General features: G+C 33.4%; 1 protein-coding gene and 1 non-coding gene across 7 annotated transcripts; one reads left to right on the forward strand and one right to left on the reverse strand.

Moving 5' to 3' along the window:
* Window positions 1-277: 277 nt before the first annotated feature.
* On the forward strand, window positions 278-4,020 carry LOC132610648 (bet1-like SNARE 1-1). 6 transcript variants are annotated; one of them, XM_060324970.1, is made up of 6 exons: window positions 278-433; window positions 617-684; window positions 2,589-2,727; window positions 3,465-3,521; window positions 3,615-3,674; window positions 3,761-4,020. In XM_060324970.1, the coding sequence occupies exons 2-6, from the start codon at window positions 671-673 to the stop codon at window positions 3,848-3,850; spliced, it is 360 nt and encodes a 119-aa protein (XP_060180953.1). In that variant the 5' UTR covers window positions 278-433; window positions 617-670; the 3' UTR covers window positions 3,851-4,020. The 6 variants fall into 6 exon arrangements, with proteins under 6 accessions (XP_060180953.1, XP_060180949.1, XP_060180955.1 ...); XM_060324966.1 differs by having other exon boundaries at window positions 280-433; window positions 2,580-2,727; XM_060324972.1 differs by having other exon boundaries at window positions 283-422.
* Window positions 4,021-5,184: 1,164 nt separating this feature from the next.
* On the reverse strand, window positions 5,185-5,255 carry TRNAG-GCC (transfer RNA glycine (anticodon GCC)). The gene has a single exon. It is a non-coding gene; the product is annotated as a tRNA-Gly (tRNA).
* Between the last annotated feature and the right edge of the window lie 14,396 nt (window positions 5,256-19,651).

Raw genomic sequence — 19,651 nt, forward strand, 5'->3', positions numbered from 1 at the left:
TGAGTGGTAGTAGGTGGGTGGTGATGGGTGATAGCGTGGGGGTGGGGTGAGTGGCGGAGAGTGGGGTGGGTGGATTTGGGGTATGATGGAAGCGTGGGTGAATGGATATAATAGAGAGATGAAATAAATAACCACGCAAAAATCACCAAATGTGTAATTACAAAAATTGAGTTATTTCATTATTATATAACAACAAAATTAAAACGGATTTACAATGCCATATAATATAATTTTATTTAAGAAAAATGAAAACCAACATGGGAAAGATCATCCAAACAGGGGGTAAATGAAAGGGATAAAGTATTTTTAAAACTGGCAACTTATTATACTTTAAAAACCCATTTGTCCTTCGTAATCTTCCCCTCAGCAAGCAAAAGGAGTTTATACAGTACTCATATATTCACCGTTCAAGAAAATACAGTGTACATTTCCGGTAGATCTGAAATTCTTCGTTTCTCTATAATTTTACTGTACGATTTAAACCCATTTTATTATCTAATTGTGTTTGATTTGTCACATCTGTACCCATAGGGTTGTTATACTTTGACAATTAGGATATTATTATATATTTATACTTTATGGGGCTAAATATATTGATCTATTTTTGCAATTTTAGGCTACAGGTTTTCGTCTTGCGATCCACCACAACAAAATTTCCACATCACTAGCCATGAATTCTCGAAGGTTCTTTTTTTCTTCTTCTCTTAATTAATGATTTTTAAGCCTGATCATCTGATTTATTACATTAATCATGTTAGTAGCATAGATTTAATCATTTGGTACCCTTTCTTACATCGAGATAGGATTATGAGCTTGTTTGGATTGGCTTGTTTTACGTGCTTTTTAGCTAAAATAGCTTTAGAACACTTCTGTAGTGTTTGGGTAAGATAAAAAAGTGTTTTTAAACACTTATTTTAAAGTCAAAATAACAAAAATAAGCCAAAAGCTGTAAGTTAGGCTTCCGAACTTATGGCTTATGCTTATAAGGCATAAGTTTTAAGCCCATCCAAACAGACTCTATGTAACTTAACACACCTGAAGTATCCCTTTTTCGCGAGTTTCATACCCTAACTATCGGCTGTTCCCTTCTCCTACCTGAACTATTATCATTTTTGTATTAGAACACACCTTGAAGCTGACTAGGTTAACTGTCCGTTGTTTCCTTTTTCTACATGAACTATCACCATCTACTCAACCAGTGATAGTTCAGGTAGGAAAAGGGAAGGGGTGTGAAACTCGCGAAAAAGTGATAGTTCAATTGACCATTATCTCTTACTTTTTGGGATTACCATAATACTTTTGGTAAATGGGCCTGCTTAGGGCGGGTCTAGATACAGAGGATTCATATATGATATCATTGACTCAACTAGTTTAGGATTGAGGTAATAGTTAGTTGATTGATATTGTGGTAATCAGAATATTCACATGATAGTAGGATGCATTTCTCCATGTAACGTGGTTTTTGATATTAACTTTAACAACAACAACAACTATATCTCAATCCCAAGCAAGTTGGGGTTGGCTATACGAATCCTCATTGACCATGTAGCTGAATTTAATCTCATCGCGAACCAATATTTGACACGCATGACCAGTGGGCTGCAATTACCCGGTTTGATACTTTTTAGGACATAATGATGTGTTTTACACTCATCTTTTTTTTTTTTCTCGTTTCAAAGAAGATTTCCTGTGTTTTGTTGAAGTAGGTTTTAAGAATCTTGTGAATTCTCTTTCACAATTCATTCTAACTGAGTCATTACTATTAAACACTAATTTATGTACTATATGGACACTACTATTCGCAAAGATATATATATGGTTTCCCAGACCCGGTGTCCGGTATCCACTTTGGGGCCCGACTAATCCTCATGCTGGGAAGTCCCATTTTAGGAGGTAAAGTGCTATCTACCAAAGCCCATTCCTAAAGACGACTCCATTCGCAGGACTACCCGCAAATATATATATTATCTCACCAGTATTTAGGCCTCAAAAATAGCCTCAAAATGTGTAATTAGGTGGCATAGAGTTGATTTTATCTTATTCGGGTACTAGCAATGCTTTAGTAGTGCTGACTATCTTTCTCCCAACTTCAATTGTTAAATCCTTTGTTTCTTAAAGCCTTCAGATTTAGTAGGATGGATACGAACTTTAAGTTGCTGTAATATTTATGACTAAAATTTGTGCTTTTACTGTTCAAAAGAAAATATTATGACCGATTTCCTGTTTGTGTATTGAACATGTATGACCCATGTGTGTTTCCTCCTTTTTGTGGTATGAGGTGTAAATATGGGGGCGATATGCTTGATCTAAGTTTGATGGTGAACTTCATCATTTCGGTCACAGCCATAGACTCTAACATTTGACATGGCCGGGGAAATTTGAAGTGGCAAGTAGAGACCCCCCAAAAAATAAAAATTAAGTGACAACTTTTTTTCTAGCCTTATCCATGCTAACCTACTGGGGGGGGGGGGGGGGGTGATGTCATAACCAGGGCTGCTTTTTTGTTCGTGTAATTGTAAAGTAACATTCTTATTTGCACCTATCTCTTCCTATAATTGCTTAACAATCCTTGAATTTAGGGAACGTAGCAACAGAGCAGCACTATTTGATGGTATTGAGGAAGGTGGTATAAGGGCTTCATCATCATATGCTTCACATGAAATTGATGAGCAAGAGAATGAGAAAGCAATGGACGGGCTGCAAGATAGAGTTCTTCTGCTGAAAAGAGTAAGTCCTGCACATTTAGAAGCTATTAGTTTTATCCAGTTCAAGTTTTATTTTTCTATGTTTACTGGCCAAGTATAAAAGCACCGTCATTTTGGTTGTCCACTTTGAATTATAGACCACTCTTAAAGGGTGATGAGGGTGGCTCAGTTGGTTGAGCATGGGGCTTTCATAATGGAGGTCTCAGGTTCGAAACCCCCTACCTACGAAAGTAGGGTATTTGCCTTCTAGGTCGAGCTCGTCGCAGATGGCTTGCCTAATGCAGGTTATTTTTCCCGTGTGGTTTGCGGGCTATTACACAGGAATGGGGTTTACCCTGTCCGCACCCAAAAGGGTAGCGGCTGTGGTTCCCTTGTCATAAAAAAAGGGGTGATTGAGGCTCCATTGGGGAATCTTTTTCTTAAGAAGTAGTAGATGGAGCCTATCTGTTTGATCTCTGATGGGGTAAAATAGAAACCATCTTCCTCAAAGAGAAGATTTATGTTAAGTGTTTGAGTTCTTATAAGTTTTTCATCTGAGTTATTGTCATGTATATTTAACTTGGAGGTCTTTCATTAGGTTGGGAAAACTGCTTTCTCTTTTAGTTGCAACTTAAGTGTTTGAGCTTTTCTAAGTTTCTTTCCCTTCTAAATCATAAACTGAATGTGTGTGCATCAAGTGACATAGCTGTGTTGTTGAATGAGCATCTTGAACCTTTGAAGATTTTTGGATTTGTTCTGATGAAGCTTTATATCCAACAGTTATCAGGTGATATACATGAGGAAGTGGACACTCATAATAGAATGCTGGACAGAATGGTCAGCACTCTTCGAATGTGTAACTTATGTCATGCTTTTACGTTGGTTGTATTACTGAACATTTGTTTAAGCTTTTCTTGTTTCGCTGTTCAGGGTAATGATATGGATTCTTCAAGGGGAGTTTTATCTGGAACAATGGATAAATTTAAGATGGTATGTAATATTGTACGACCTTTATTCCCGTTCCGCCTTAGCCTTGATGGGTGTGCTGAATCTAAATTGTTTCCTTGTCTTTTCAGGTATTCGAGACCAAATCAAGCCGAAGAATGTTTACACTTGTAGCCTCATTTGTGGTCCTCTTTTTGGTGGTATACTATCTCACTAGGTAATTAGCATTGAAAACTGGGATGTGTACTGATTTTGTGTGCAGAAGATGATGCTGTTTTTACTCAAAATTCTGCTGCCAATTCCTCAGTGTAAGAATCTTGTGACTTGTGGGTCTGTGTAAAGATGTTTTTGATGCAACAGATATCGATACTTTTCAGTATTTCGAATGGAATCAGTGCCTACATAGTTAAACGTTTTATTTCAGGCACCTAACTTGATCTAGAGCCCAAATATTGTCGTTTCTGCAGCAAACGGCATTCTTAAAATGTTAAAGGAAAGTTCACCGCAACCCCTTTTACGTACCTCGTACCAAATGATGCGTTATGATCAGGGGTAATTATATAAGCCATCAATGAACTAACCACATGGAGTGGAGTTATAGAAACCAAAGTTTTACTCGGTACTTAAAGCTCAATTAGTCCGAAATTCAGCGGATCTGGAGGGTTTCTTGGATGATTGTTAGAAGTGTTGAAGTTGTAAAAAGTAACCAGAGTACTACTTTTAAGCCAACTGTAGGTAACCACCTATAATAAGCATAAGCATTAATAGGCGATGAGCTTTACATTATCAATACATGGCAGTTCATCTTTCCAAATGTAGAATCAGCTTTAAGGTTGATGAGCGAAAAGTAGATTTTTCAGTAATCCTCTATCGGAGACTCGAAGTTGGCCTAATGGTATGTTCATTGACAACATTTCCCCTTAGGGCCTAGGATAATTTTTGCTTTCTCTTCTCTTATTATGCAAACATGGGGGAAGAATAAGGCGTGTGGAGTTGATATAAAAAATGTCTTCTGTATGTTTCCGTTTGTTAAAGATGTTCCTTTCACATGAAAAAGCTAAGATAGTAAAAACGATCTTTCTGGTTTTCATGTACGTAGTGATTAGGGATCTAGTAGCTCGATTAGTTGGCTACCTTGAACTTTCACTTTGTTAGTAAGGGTTCTAATCCCCACATTGTAATCCTCTCCCCTACCTGAAAAAGTTAATATAGTAAAAGAGATTCTTTCTGGTTTTCATGTACGTAATGAGTAGGGATCTAGTAGCTCGGTTGGTTGGCTACCTTGAACTTTCACTTTGTTAGTGAGGGTTCTAATCCCCACATTGTAATCCCCTCCCTTACCCCCTATGCAATGAAAAAAAAAATGCAGGTAATGATAGTAATTTCGATGAAAAGAAAGGGGATTTTACAAGGCAAAAAGTGGTAGACAGCATTGTGAACCGTTTACTTAGTTTCAAGAAAATATGTTGCGACAAAATTTGTAGTATGGACTTTCCACCTAAATGTGTGCTGCAAGCTATCCGGTTATGTTGAAATTGCGACGAAAAAACAAGCCTGCACCAGCCGGGAATCGAACCCGGGTCTGTACCGTGGCAGGATACTATTCTACCACTAGACCACTGGTGCTTTTGTTGCTAATGGTTACTTCTGTTTGAATGAGACTAAGTTACCTCTTTGATTCGATCATCGTGTCAATTTGTGGTAGTTACGGTTCCTTTGTTTCAAACAGCTTATCATGCTTTTTATAGTATTTTGTATTAATATTTTATACTGCTTTGAATTGCTTGTCTTGTGTTGAGGGTCTGCCGGAAACAACTTCTCCTAAAAGTATAAGTAAGGTATGCATACACTCTACCCTTCCAGACCTCACTTTATGAAATTTCACTAGGTATGTTATTGATGTCTGATCTTAACTTATTAGAATTGAATCTTGGCCCCAAGGAGTATGGTACCGTCCCGAAAATTCTTCTTACCCTTAATTAGCACTTTTGAGTTCAAAATTTTGGAATGGGCATTTCAGAAGGAATTTGGGCAATTTGCACGATTTCCGTTATTCGGGGCGGTCTTTAATTTTTGCTCCTCAAATTGGTGGTTTTTAATTTTTTCCCTTCACTAAAAACCCTTTGGTTCTTGGTTCGAACTCCCGATCAGTCAAAAATTAAAATAAAATAAAATCGCAAGGTAGAGTTTGGATTCATACGGTAGAGTTTCAAAGTTTACCTTAAGGCAGAATTTGCCTCAAACTCTACCCGATCAGGCCGAGTTTGACTGAAAACTCTCCCTTATCAGGCAGAGTTTGACCGCAAACTCTCCCTTATCAGGCAGAGTTTGACCGCAAATTCAACCTTATCAGGCAGAGTTTGACCGCAAACTCAACCTTATCAGACAGAGTTTTGCCTTCAGGCATAAGACAAACTCTCCTTACGGCAGAGTTTTGCCTTCAGGCATAAGGCATAAGGTAGAGTTTTGCATTAAGACAATTTTTTTTTCCTCAGTTGGAATTTTACAAAAATCTGCCTTAAGGCCTAACTTTTGCTACGAAACTCTGCCTTGCAAAACTTTTTTTTATTATTTGTTGGTGTTGCAGCTGGTCTTCTCATAGTCTTGTCGTTTCAGGTTACCCGTGTTCTATGATAGTTACTGTTCTACGTTTTCAATTTGTTCTAATTTCTGTTTTCTCTGCGAAGTTAAAATTTTCAACTTATAGTCGAAGTCTTGATTAGTTTCTACAAATAATTTAATTGGGAAATGAAATGTTGAAGTTCATGTATGTAGAAATGTAATTTAGGCTTATCCCCATTTTTAATATGGCGGTGAAGGGGAAGAAAATTTTAGACGTGAAAGAACAAATAGAGGTTAGGGGTAAAATGGGTTAGGGATATTAAGGCGGCATGCCATTTGGCATCCACCTCATCAAATGCCAATGCCACGTAGGACTGAATGTCCACATTAGTCAACTTTAATTGTGGAGGGGTATATTTGTGCCCAAAGTATTACGGTAGGGGTATATTTGAGCCCAAAGTATAACGAAGGGTATATTTGACCATTTTCCGTAATATAATTTACTAAATCTCAATCTAGAAAGAGCCGAAGAGGATATATATATATATATATATATATATATATATATATATATAAAAGGAGAGTAGTCTAGCTTAATATTAAGCCAAGTGGCGTAATATGAACAAGCCACTTGGCAACAAATTCTATTTGCATTAATTATAAAATAAGTTATTAATTGTATTTCAAATATTACCACATAAGGAATAATGTCTTCTAATATATATATATATAAGGAGAGTAGTCTAGCTTAATATTAAGCCAAGTGGCGCAATATGAACAAGCCACTTGACAACAAATTCTATTTGCATTAGTTATTAAAGAAGTTATTAATTGTAGTTCAAAATATTACCTAATTTAATAATCTACTACTACTACTACTACTACTACTAATAATAATAATAATAATGAACTCACGTAATATACTCATACGATATTATCAACACATAGTAGTAGCAGTTGTTAATAATAATAATGAACTTCCCTAATATACTCAGACGATATTATCAACACATAGTAGTAGAGTTGTTAATATAATAATAATAATAATAATAATAATAATAATAATAATAATAATGAACTCCCCTAATATACTCATACGATATTATCAACACATAGTAGTAGAGTTGTTAATAATAATAATAATAATAATAATAATAATAATAATAATAATAATAATAATAATAATAATAATATCTATATCTATATTATAATAAAAGGAGGGCAGTTTAGCTTAATATTAAGCCAAGTGACGTAATATGAATAAGCCACTTGGCAACAAATTCTATTTGTATCAATTCTAAAAAGAAATTAATTGACATTATTAAATGAACTCACCTAATTTGGTGAATTGATTGGAGAAAATAATTAATTGATATTCTTGGATTCTAATTTATAGTCAACAATGCTTCTTTAAATGGTAAGATATAATATTGTCCTTTATTACTTTCTGCAATTAAGATAAATTCAAGCCCATATGAAGAGCACCCGTACGATTAAATTGAATGCAATATCAAAATTAAAATGTATCAAAAAATCATGATTGAAATTCATTTGTTTAATATTTTCACTTCAAAATGTTACTGTGTAAGTAATCTATTAGGAATATAGAAAATGATAAGTCTAAACGAAATTGAGATATCAACAATTAGATTTTATCACCTTTCTTATTAATAATAGAACAAATCAATATTAGCGTAATTAGCAGGAAAAAAATATAATGCTACTTTGAATTTTAAACCAAGTTCATACTATATATAGATGTAAAACAATTTAAACTTAAAATAAAAAAAAAATAGGATTTGAATTAAATTGAAAGACAGTTACCATTTTTAAGCTAATCAAATGACTATCCTTCCTAAAAGTAAAAAAAATGGAACACATCAAAGTTTTTTTGGTACTTCCTTTTAAGAAGAAGATTTTCTTTCAAGCTAGGGTAGTAACAGAATCAAATCGACAAATTTTGTGACTCTGATGAACTAAATTTTATAAATAAATATCGATTTCCTTTTCTATATTTCTCTTTCTATGTAGAGAAAATATTCTAATACAAATATTTGAACTGAAATAAAAAATTTGAATTTGAATTTAAAGTTAAAACATGTGCAATTCAAATATCATCATATAAGGAATATTGGAATTTTTTCCCTCGATGATTGGGTTATCTTTGTAATGAATTTATATGCAATAAAAATTTAAAATTGAATATACCCCCTAAAATTTAGGTAACTGATTATAAATTCTAAAATGTTTAATTCAAATTCTGAATTTGTAGTTAGCCATATATTTCTGTGGAAAAATGGTTAAAAAATTATCTCCTTTTTTGGATTTTCTCTATTTGTTTTTTTTTTTAATTTCGCATCCTCTCTTATTAATCTGCTATATCTTATTTAAATAAATAATAAAAAAAAACAATCACTAATTATAAAAAACAACCGATGCCTTATATGAGTCCAGAAAATCTTCCCAAAATTTGTGGAGATAATTAAGTAATCAGTTACATATTATCAAATCATAAAATTAAGAGAGATTTAAGGAGAACTTCATTGAGAAAAATTTGAGTGGAAGTTACAAAATTGATGAAGTGGGCACATAAATAGGGTATGAAATAATAGAATATCAATCAATAATGATACATAATTATGGTATATTTATTTTTGTGCAAATTATTAAGAAACAAAAGGGTGATAAATTTTTGGAGTCGTTCTATTTATGCCATCAACCAACTCTCCAAACATCCTTCTTGCTTTTGCTTTTCATTGCTTAAAATTTTCAGTGTTTATAATCTGTATTGCATGTGTAGTTTCTTGATTTTATGTTGTTTTGCATAATTATGATATAAAGGTAATTGACTTTCTTGATCTTTTTCTTTTTTTATCCTTTCAACACCAGGTTTTGGTAGAGTGGGAGATCAAGCCTGTTGGTGAGAAGTTTTCGATCAAGCATGTTGATGAGAAGTTTTCTCAAGGACATCACTAATTCAAAATAAGAGCTAATGGAGGTTGAACGCTGAATTCACAACGTATGTTTGGAACAAGAAAATTATTTATCGCGAATGATTTGAATTATTCATAGTGTTGATAGTTGGTAAGTTTGGTGAATGCTTGATTTGGATACAAAAGTTTATACTTCCTCTGTGTGATGACCCGCCACGTCATCATGCCACCTAAGTGCCATTTGGAGCTATTTTTACCATGTGGATGCTTACATGGAAAAAAAGTCTAGCATGCGTTGGATGATTCTAGAGCTATGGAGATTCATGTGGAGATGCTCTAGATATTTATGGACTTCCTAGAAGATTTCTTAGGAAGACCTTAGAACATTCTAGCCTAGTGGATAATTCTAGAGTACGGACTTCTTTGTAAATAAGTAGGGACTTATACATTAATTATTATTTGCATACTAGTCCCTAGGTGAGTAGTATAAATAGAGGGGCATCCATTTGTAAAAAACCATCAAGCAAAATCAATTAAGTCTTCTATAATAAAAAGCTTCCTTCTAGCAAATTTCTCTTGTCTTTCTCAATTACTATTCCCTTAGCGATCTTGAGTGTAGTAAACTAGGCTGACTTGGCATAGCAAGATCGTGAGCAAGTTGTGCAAGAACGTGAGCGAGTTGTCAAGTGCTGCACGTGCGCTTAGTTGAAGATGTGACATCTGTCCCAATTTATGTATACTTTTCGCTTCCCAATATTCAAACTGCATGAATTTTGATCATCATCTTGAGATATATTTTTTTACCAAATTGACATGATAAAAGTTATAACTTATTTTTCATATAGTTTTCAAATAAAATATTAATTTACAAATGTTGAGTTAATCTATTCCAATTTAGCTTCAAAGTTTAATCAAATTGCCTCTCAAAAAGTGAAAAGTATCTCATAAATCACATTTTAATATGATTAATATTCTTTAATTTTGTCCGCGCGAATAATAGTATATATAAAAGGAGAGTAGTCTAGCTTAATATTAAGCCAAGTGGCGTAATATGAACAAGCCACTTGGCAACAAATTCGATTTGCATTAATTATAAAAGAAGTTATTAATTGTTGTCCAAATATTACCATATAAGGAATAATGTCTTCTAATTTAAAAAATATACTTATAATACTATTCCTTATATTGACATTAGAATATTTGCAGTTCAAATATTACCATATAAATAATATTCTATGACAAAAAATGCTGATACAACATTATTCCTTATAAATAAATTATAATATTTGCAATTCAAATTTCATCATATAAGGAATATTAGGATATTATCGACACTTAATAATAATAATAATAATAATGTTGCTCAATATTTGCGAATTTGAATTTTGAAATGATATAAGGAATACTTATATATGACAGAGAATATTCAGATGGTGTAAAATGAGTTGGAAAGTTAATCAATTATCAATCAATTAAGATTGGCTCCTGTTTCACAGTAAATAGAATCCAAAAGCTTTTGAAAAATAAACTTACCTATTTTATAGGGAAGATTCCTATAATCGGACTCCAATGCAGGGATGAGTACAAATTGTATTCTTATGATATTTTTGGGTCATTCAAATATTACTCATTGTTCACTTGATTTGTTTGATTTTTAATTTAAGTTTTTTTGTTCTTTAGTATCAGGATTACGTTGGATAAGTAAAATTGGTCTAAGATATTTAAATCAATTGAAGATATTTACAGCGATATATTGATGTTCTCAAACATAAATGGAGAATCTCGACCTCCAAACAGGTAGATAGTTGAGTTTGAAGATTCAATCGAGATAATTTTACATATTTGATTTTTTAATATATAAATATAAAATTTTATACTATTAGTCCATTTAATATCGACTGCGCATCGCGCGGGTACGAATACTAGTATATCTATATTATAATAAAAGGAGGATAATCTAGCTTAATATTAAGCCAAGAGGCGCAATATGAACAAGCCACTTGGCAACAAATTCTATTTGTGTTAATTTTTTTAAAAATTTATTAATTGCAATTAAGATATTACCATATGAAGAATCATGTCATATAATTTAAAAAATATTCATATAATATTATTCCTTATATGGATTTTAGAATATTTGTAATTAAAAATTACCATATAAGAAATAATATTATATGACAATAAATGTTCAGATTATATTTTTCTTTATAAGGAAATTAGAATTTTTCAATTCAAATACTAGGATATTATCAGCACATAATAATAATAATCTATATTATAATAAAGGGCAAAGGGTCAAATGTACCCCTCTACTTTACTTTATTGGTTAAATATACCCTCCGTTAGCCAAAATACCTAAATACACCCCTCTGGTCACCAAAGTTATTAAACATACCCCTACATGGATGAAATGCCCAAATCAGATGAAATTAACCATTTAGCTTAAAAAAAACCATGCCCCATAATTTTAACCCGACCCGACCCACAAACTACGCTCGAGGATGGCAGCTTATCTCGACTTTATTCTTTAAACCTTTCTAAAAACATCGTTAATTATCAACTTTCTAATTGGGTGACAGTCTTATATGTGAATTCTTTTTGGGTGATGAAGCTTTAGCATTGTTGATGCATATTAAAGCTACAATGAAGAACGATGAAAAATGACTTTCGACTCTTGCAATTAGACACAAAAATTCAATTGATTATGACTATTTTTTTTTATATTGTACATAAGTTGATATTTTTTTCTTCTTCTGAAAAGATGCATTGTGTACGAGAACTAGGAAATACTATTGTAAAGGAATTTTATGTCAATTTTTAAGTTAATTAAATGAATGACATAAAAAATTAACAATAGTTCGAGCGTTTATTATAACTTAATTAATCAATGATTAGAAATTGTTGAGTTACTGTTTTATGTAAACTGATGGGTCTATCTTATTATAGTTCCAAGGAATTTGATATATTGCAAAATCTTTAAACCACTGTTCTTGAAAAATTCTTTGAAGCATAAATGTTTAGTTAGTCCATAAAATTTTTAGAAAAATTTAAAGAATAAAGTCGAGATAAGCTGCCAATCTCGGGCATGGTTTGTGGGTCGGGTCGGGTTAAAATTATGGGGCATGGTTTTTTTAAGTTAAATGGTTAATTTTATCTGATTTGGGCACTTCCATCCATGTAGGGGTATATTTAACAACTTTGGCTAACAGAGGGGTATATTTAGATACTTTGGCTAACGGAGGGTATATTTAACCAATAAAGTAAGGTAGAGGGGTATATTTGACCCTTTGCCCTTAGGAGGATAGTCTAGCTTAATATTAAGCCAAGTGGCGTAATATGAACAAGCCACTTGGCAACAAATTCTATTTGTGTTAATTTTTTAAAAAAATTATTAATTGCAATTAAGATATTACCATATGAAGAATCATGTCATATAATTTAAAAAATATTCATATAATATTATTCCTTATATCGATTTTAGAATATTTGCAATTAAAAAAATTACCATATAAGAAATAATATTATATGACAATAAATGTTCAGATTATATTTTTCTTTATAAGGAAATTAGAAAATTTTCAATTCAAATACTAGGATATAATAATAATAATAATAATAATAATAATAATAATAATAATAACAACAACAACAACAATAACAATAATAATAATATATATCTATATTATAATAAAAGGAGGGTAATCTAACTTAATATTAAGTCAACGAGCGTACTGTTATAAAATTGGTTATTGATGTTATAGGTAAAATGATTGTATGTGAAATATAAATTTAAAAGGAATTCTTTGTCAATTTCAATCCAAATATTGCATTACCGAAATTGTTTCCTAGATTTCTACCATTTATGTTCGAATCTAATTCTGCCTATCTTACTTTTTCCCCACATTTAGATGTGATATATTGACCTATGTTGAATATTTTTTTCAGAGAAAATTTAAATCCTTATTTTATTGAATTTGAGTTATCTATACCTATATCCTTTATATGAAAATTTTATTTGTATTAATAATCACTTTAATTTTGTTATAAGATTTTGATTTCTGCATTTGGGTTATTATTTAAGGGAGAAAGGATTTAATTTTTGGTTAGTAAAAGAAAATTGCCAACCCATATGATTTTGTCATTAAAAGCTACATTAATAATATGTGAGTCATTAGATAAGGGAAAAAAACTATAGTCTTGCTTTATTTTCCACGTTTGGAAAAAAATTTGGTTATTCTAGACTTCCTATAATATAGTGATGATTGTTCTAAATTTAACATAGCACAGTAAAATAATTTTCTCCATCCATAACATGCCAAATTTATCATATACAATTAAAATAGATTAACACTTCATATTACAGTTGTGTTACTAATAAATTAGAATATATACAATTCAAATTTTAACATATAAAAAATAATATTATGATCTGCATATTATTTAATTTATTGCATTTATTTCTTTTACTTTGTTTAGATTTTGAAGACAAATATTAAATTTGACTATAAAAATGAATAATTGATTAACAAACAAGCAACATATATGGTAAAATAATATTGTAAGCAAGGGCCTTTTAAAAAAAAAATCTATGGGGATTACTATATATTCAGATTCTAACCACTAGGACAATACGAATCTTCAGCGTATACATCATATGTGTAACGACTCGTTTGGTCGTTATAGTCTTTTCGGTATTTTCGCCCGTTTCCGAGCATTGATTAGCTCACTTTAGATTCGATGAGACCGTGAGCACGCTTCCCGAGGTGTCTAGACCGGTTCGGGCAACTTTTGGGGAATATAGGCTTACAGTGAAAGATGGTTGACCCAAAGTTGACTTTTGGACAAACGAACCTTTTTCGGAATTTCGTCAATTCCGAGAGGTCCGGATGGTCGTTTAGAACTTGTGTGTGTATTTGGGTCGGTTCCCAATGCACTCGGATGCATTTTGGGACTTGGGTTGGGAAATTGAAATTAAGGCATCGGGGGTTGACTCGGTCAACGAGACTTCCGTTGGGAATTCCAAGGCCACGGGCGAGTTCATAGCGCGTTTTTATGTGTGTCTATGTGGATGGTATGTGAGCAGATGGCCTCGGCAACTAGTCGAAAAATCGGATCGAATTGCGGAATTTGGGAAGTTTTCTGGTGTCTGGTGTTTGGTGCCCGCTTTGGCGGCACCAAACCCGCGGCAGTGGTACCGCTGGGGCGGTAACCCTACCGCTGAAGCGGTCCAAGCGTTTTAGGATCGACCGCTGAAGCAGTCAAGTGACCGCTGAAGCGGGTGATGGGCAATTAGTAACATTAATAAAGTCTTAAAAGCCCTTAGACCCTCGTTATATCCCATTTCGATATTTGAGCTTGAGGGAACTGTTCTTAGGGATATTTGGAGGAGAATCTTGAAGGTAAATCTTGCTTAATTCTTCATTCTTCCTTTAACCATTATCATCTTAGATTCCCTTTTTCCTTCATAAACCCATAGTGATGAGAGTTAAAAGAGGGTTGTGGAAGAACATTGTCCCTAGGCTTATTAATGATAAATTGGTGATGTTTATGTTAGATAATGACTAATCTAAGCTTATTAATCATACGTCTTCCACTTTTAGCGTTGAATTTCGGAATCAAAGACTCAGGGTTTATATCCAATTTGAGGGTTTTGCTTGAAATCAGAAATTAGGCTAATCATTGAGTTAAATCAACAACTAGTGGTTGGGTCATGATTACCTAGCACTTAATTTGGTATTTTGTTCCGGAATTTCCGTTTTGCCCTTGTGGGCCCATTTCTCCAATTTCTAGGGTTAGAATTGACCTAATTGAAATAGTAGCAACATTAGTATCATTTTTCATGATTTCTAATATAGAATTCGATTATGCTTAGACTACTTTGGTTCCGAGGTTTAGCGGAAGGGCAATGCAAATGAGTGAGTTGTTGGTGTTGCAGTTCGGCCATCTAGGTAGGTTATGGCTTACCCTTGGTGAGACTTCATATAGCGAAGCACATATTTAGATTATATTGTCGGAGACAACATGTGAACCTTCGGGTATGAATTTGGGTTGGATATTGTCTTAGGTTAGGCCTTGCTGTGTGTTGGGACTAGTCACCCCGTTGTATTGTGCTTAACTGTTTATTGTGTTGGCTTGAAGCCATGAGTTGTTGGTAGATATTAGATCCGGTTAGTCATCTTGATTTGGATATATTATTGGCATACCCACTGTGGTATTTCTGGTTCGAATACACTGTTAGCATACCCACTATTGGAATTGTGATATTGATATATTGTTGGCATACCCACTGTTGGTATTGTGATATGATACATTGTTGGCGTACTCCATTGTTTTGTACTTGTGATATTGACTTGATTGTTGATGTTGATACACGCATTGCACCCATTTTCACTCATTCATGATGCATGGCCTATACCCGATGATGATCTAGTATCGTTGATTGAGTAAACTGATATTTGACAAACTCTTTTACTTGAGTAATTGTGAGATGGTTGATGTCCGAGGTTCAATTCAGAAATCGTTGATTGTGTGAAACTAATATTTGATAAACTCTTTTACTGGAGTGATTGTGATATGGCCGATGTCCGATAATCTATTTCAGCATCGTTGTTGCATGGCCGATTCCGATGATATTCCGGAATCGTTGTTAGTGCATGGGCTCCGCAGGTCCCCTAGGGTGATTCTGGTGAGAACCTCTGTGGGCAAAGATCCGGGGTCCCGTCTTCCTGTTGGGCAAAGATCCGGGACGTGTGGCAGTTAAATTTCGCGAGTCACGCTGGGTTGTGTTACCGAGATGTCGATATTTTCGTCTAGAGTACATGTGCACACCGCATTTGCATGACATTGCATTGCACTCATACCATTAGTGCGTTGCATTGCATTATGACTTTATTATGATGTTTGGTGTTGTATTGTCATATTGGATTGGATACCTTAAGACTTGGCACATTTGGGATTAGATGATGTAAGTAGGTGATGACAGATAATTGGGATTGATTGCATTGTCTTATACTTGCTAGTTTCCCTGCTTATCTGCTTTATCTTCTGAATTGTGTTAACTATGCTTAGTCGGCCGATGATGCCTACCAGTACTGTTGTTTGTACTGACCTGCACTTGTTGCATTCTTTTATGAATAAATATAAATATAATTAGTTACTGTTTTTGAATTATAATTTTAAAATAATAAATAAATATAAATAAATCTGTAATTAATCAAGAACAGTACAAATTCTACTTTATATATATATATATATATATATATATATATATGTTATACCCCATTTTAACTGGGTTGAAGCGGAGTACAACATATTGGTGATTCCTAAATTGCTTTGTTTTAAGGAGTCGCCACCTAATTGATTTTAAGGTGAATTAGGGCACCTAATTATTAACTAAGGTAAAGCTAGCTAAACCTCCGTTAATAGTCTGCTTAACCAGTGTGATTCTAGGTAAGGGTTCTATATTATCCTAAAGGGAAGGGGTTAGGCATCCTTTAGAATCCGTTAACTACGGTTGTCCGGCCAAACTTAGGTTAATTAATTAAGATGAAAATTCATATAAAAAAAAAGGGGACTTTGAATGTCATTTTAAATAAAACTCATAAATATAACTAAGGCTTTAAATCAAATGCAATTTAACAATAAAACTTATAAAAAGATGGTTTGCATAAAAGAGGATTTTAGATGCTATTTAAACAAGGCTTAAAATGTTGCTAAGACTTTATATGAAATATAATAAATGCATTTTAAGATAAAACTTATAGGAAATATAACAATTTTTGCCTGTAAATAATAGCTTTCAAGAAAGAGATTTAGCAATTTTGAACTTTATGTGAATGTAGCAATGTAGAAAATCTAAGCTTATAAATAGAATTCAAAGGGAAGTGAATTTGCTTATTAATTATGCTTAGTTAAAAATATGCATGATTGATTCAAACTTGAAGAGTTATCTATAAAATATAGTTGAATTTATACTTGCATATTAGTGACGTTTTTGAAACATCTATAATGAAAACATGATTCCCTTTACTTAAAATATATAATCATGCCATTTTGCAAATCAATTATCCCAAATAAAAATGAAGCATGAAAAGAATAGTATTAACTTATGAAATTAATTGTTAGTATTCCTTAAACTAACTACCCATCACTAAAACTAACCTCCTAATTTATTAGGATTTATCTAAACTAAGAAAACAAAACAAACAAAGAGTTAGTTGCATAATACAAATTAAATGCATAAATAAATAAAGGGGGAAATAATTCAGATGGATTCAGCCCATTTTTTTGTAAGAAAGGGGCTGCTGCAGTCGGACATGGGCTCAGCCCATTTTGAGGGATGACTGATCTGCTACTGTTGGGCCGGCCCAGCAGTGTTCTTTTTTTTTTTAATTTATGATTCTGGGCTGCTGTTGGGCTGGACACGGAGAAGAATAATTCACGTTGGGCCTTAGCCCAAACCGAGCGCGGAAGGAGACGAGTCTCTCGGACTCGTATGCGATGGTCATGCACGAAAAATGGAAAGAAGGAGGTTAGTATACGATCAATAAGATTAAACATATAAACATACAAAATTCAAAGCAGCTCCATAAATTATATATATGTTATGTATTCCTAGGTATATTTATGGAACGAAAGAAATTCCTGTTAAGGTTCATCTAAAACAACAACGTTATAAGGATGGAAACCTACCCAAGCATGTTACAGCGGTAAAAGAGAATAGAATATGCCCAGTCGAAGTGACAAAAGGCCAAACACAATCCAAACAAAGTCAATTGAACACAGATGCAAAGGAAGCCCAATATGGCGAAAATAAGGAGACAATGCTCGAATCAAAAGATTTTACGATATAGAGGTTTGCAATTCTGAGCCCTTACGAGTGGTATTTATGTTTATACTGAATATACCGATTTTATATATATCAGGTATACAGAAAGACACAACGGGATCACAAGGGTACAACAATGAGCGATTTTGACAACGCCAAACTGACCGGATAGACAGCAGTTCAGAAACAAGGCTTCAAAAGTCATTTGACAGGTAGACATGCACACTAGATATTCTGTTACTTATTTGCAGTTTTATTATGACTACGAGGAATCAAAATAAGCATGAATTTTCCACATAAAGGGGGCTAACAGACTAATAGGATACTAACATTTTATGGGTTTAGATCAGATTTCAAAAAGGAAACAATGCACTTCCAATCCACATGGGACAATCAAGATGAAACACCAATATTCATAGAAAGGGAAAGACATGGTCAAGTGTAAAGAAACACCATCTAAACAAACATTCAGCCAAAGATGGCACATTCAAACATATATGAGATTATCAGAGGACATGGAGTATTAGCAACTATCAAGTTTAAAACTTATCTTGGCACAGACCACTTCATGAGAATACATACAGGATTCTGGTGAGCTTTTAACACATTCAAGTACTTCATTTATTTGCAGGTCGTTTATACAGAGGTACATCCACTAAGTATGCTTCAGGCTTCAAGTCATGAATAACCCTTTAAAGTAGACTGGACTTTAAGCTTAAACAAGATTCATGGCAAGACTACACCATCACAATGGGATTTGGGCAAGGCGTGTAGACTTCTTAATCACATACTTTCCAAAACAAATCTAACCTTTACCATAAACGTAACATACTTGAGTGCAGTGTGCTTAAGCTATTCATCAAACCATGGACATTAAAGGACAAAGATGATCAGAGATTTCAACAAGTTTCACAGGTTACCCAGTGAGTTCATAGGTGCCATGCTTTTATTATCAACTTCTAGTTTAACAGACAACAAACAGAAGCAAGCAAACATACAATTGATGAGAGCAAGCATGCAGAGTTCCATACAGGGTCATACAGATTCAGATTCCCAGGAAACACAGGTGTTTTACAGTCATGATTGAGAAAAGAGGAAAAAGTTGATACATACACACTGATTCAGAAAAGAATAAGCTGGACAATCCCAGTTTCAGTTTCAAGAAAAAAACAAACCTTCACACACAACTTAGACCAAACATCACTATTGTGATAACACATTTATTATCTTCCTAGGGAAATGAATCTCTAAACACAGGCCTGGACCAACAACCAATCCTACACTTAATATAACAGGCTGTAACAGGGAATAGGCTAGGCATTATATGAACAGCATATCAAACTGGACGATATTAATATCAACAAGTAACTAACCCCCCCCCCCCAAAAAAAAACCAGTAGCTAAAAATAACTACTCATGCTGAACTACTAACATTCGTAAGTCTATTAATAACAATAGCTAATGTCTGTTAATCGTACTTAAATCATTGCTAACAGAAGATGACTAGAAATAGCAACTAATGCTCATTAATTATGCTTAAACCAATACTAAATGGAAATTAAATCAAACAAGCAACCAAACATACAACAACTACGGCATGACAGAAATTAGCAATTAAGACTAAAATAGGAGGAGAAACAACTAAAGGAAGATTTACCGACCTTCTTCAGGGGCAGCGAAGTGTGGCGAAGGTTTCGATC

Source organism: Lycium barbarum, chromosome 9 (assembly GCF_019175385.1).
Source record: "Lycium barbarum isolate Lr01 chromosome 9, ASM1917538v2, whole genome shotgun sequence".
NCBI classification, from domain to species: Eukaryota; Viridiplantae; Streptophyta; class Magnoliopsida; order Solanales; family Solanaceae; genus Lycium; species Lycium barbarum.

Coding starts and splice junctions, on each gene's coding strand:
- LOC132610648 (XM_060324966.1), top strand. Junction 2,728..3,464: donor GAGTTCTTCTGCTGAAAAGA/GTAAGTCCTGCA, acceptor TATATCCAACAG/TTATCAGGTGATATACATGA. Junction 3,522..3,614: donor ATAGAATGCTGGACAGAATG/GTCAGCACTCTT, acceptor TTCGCTGTTCAG/GGTAATGATATGGATTCTTC.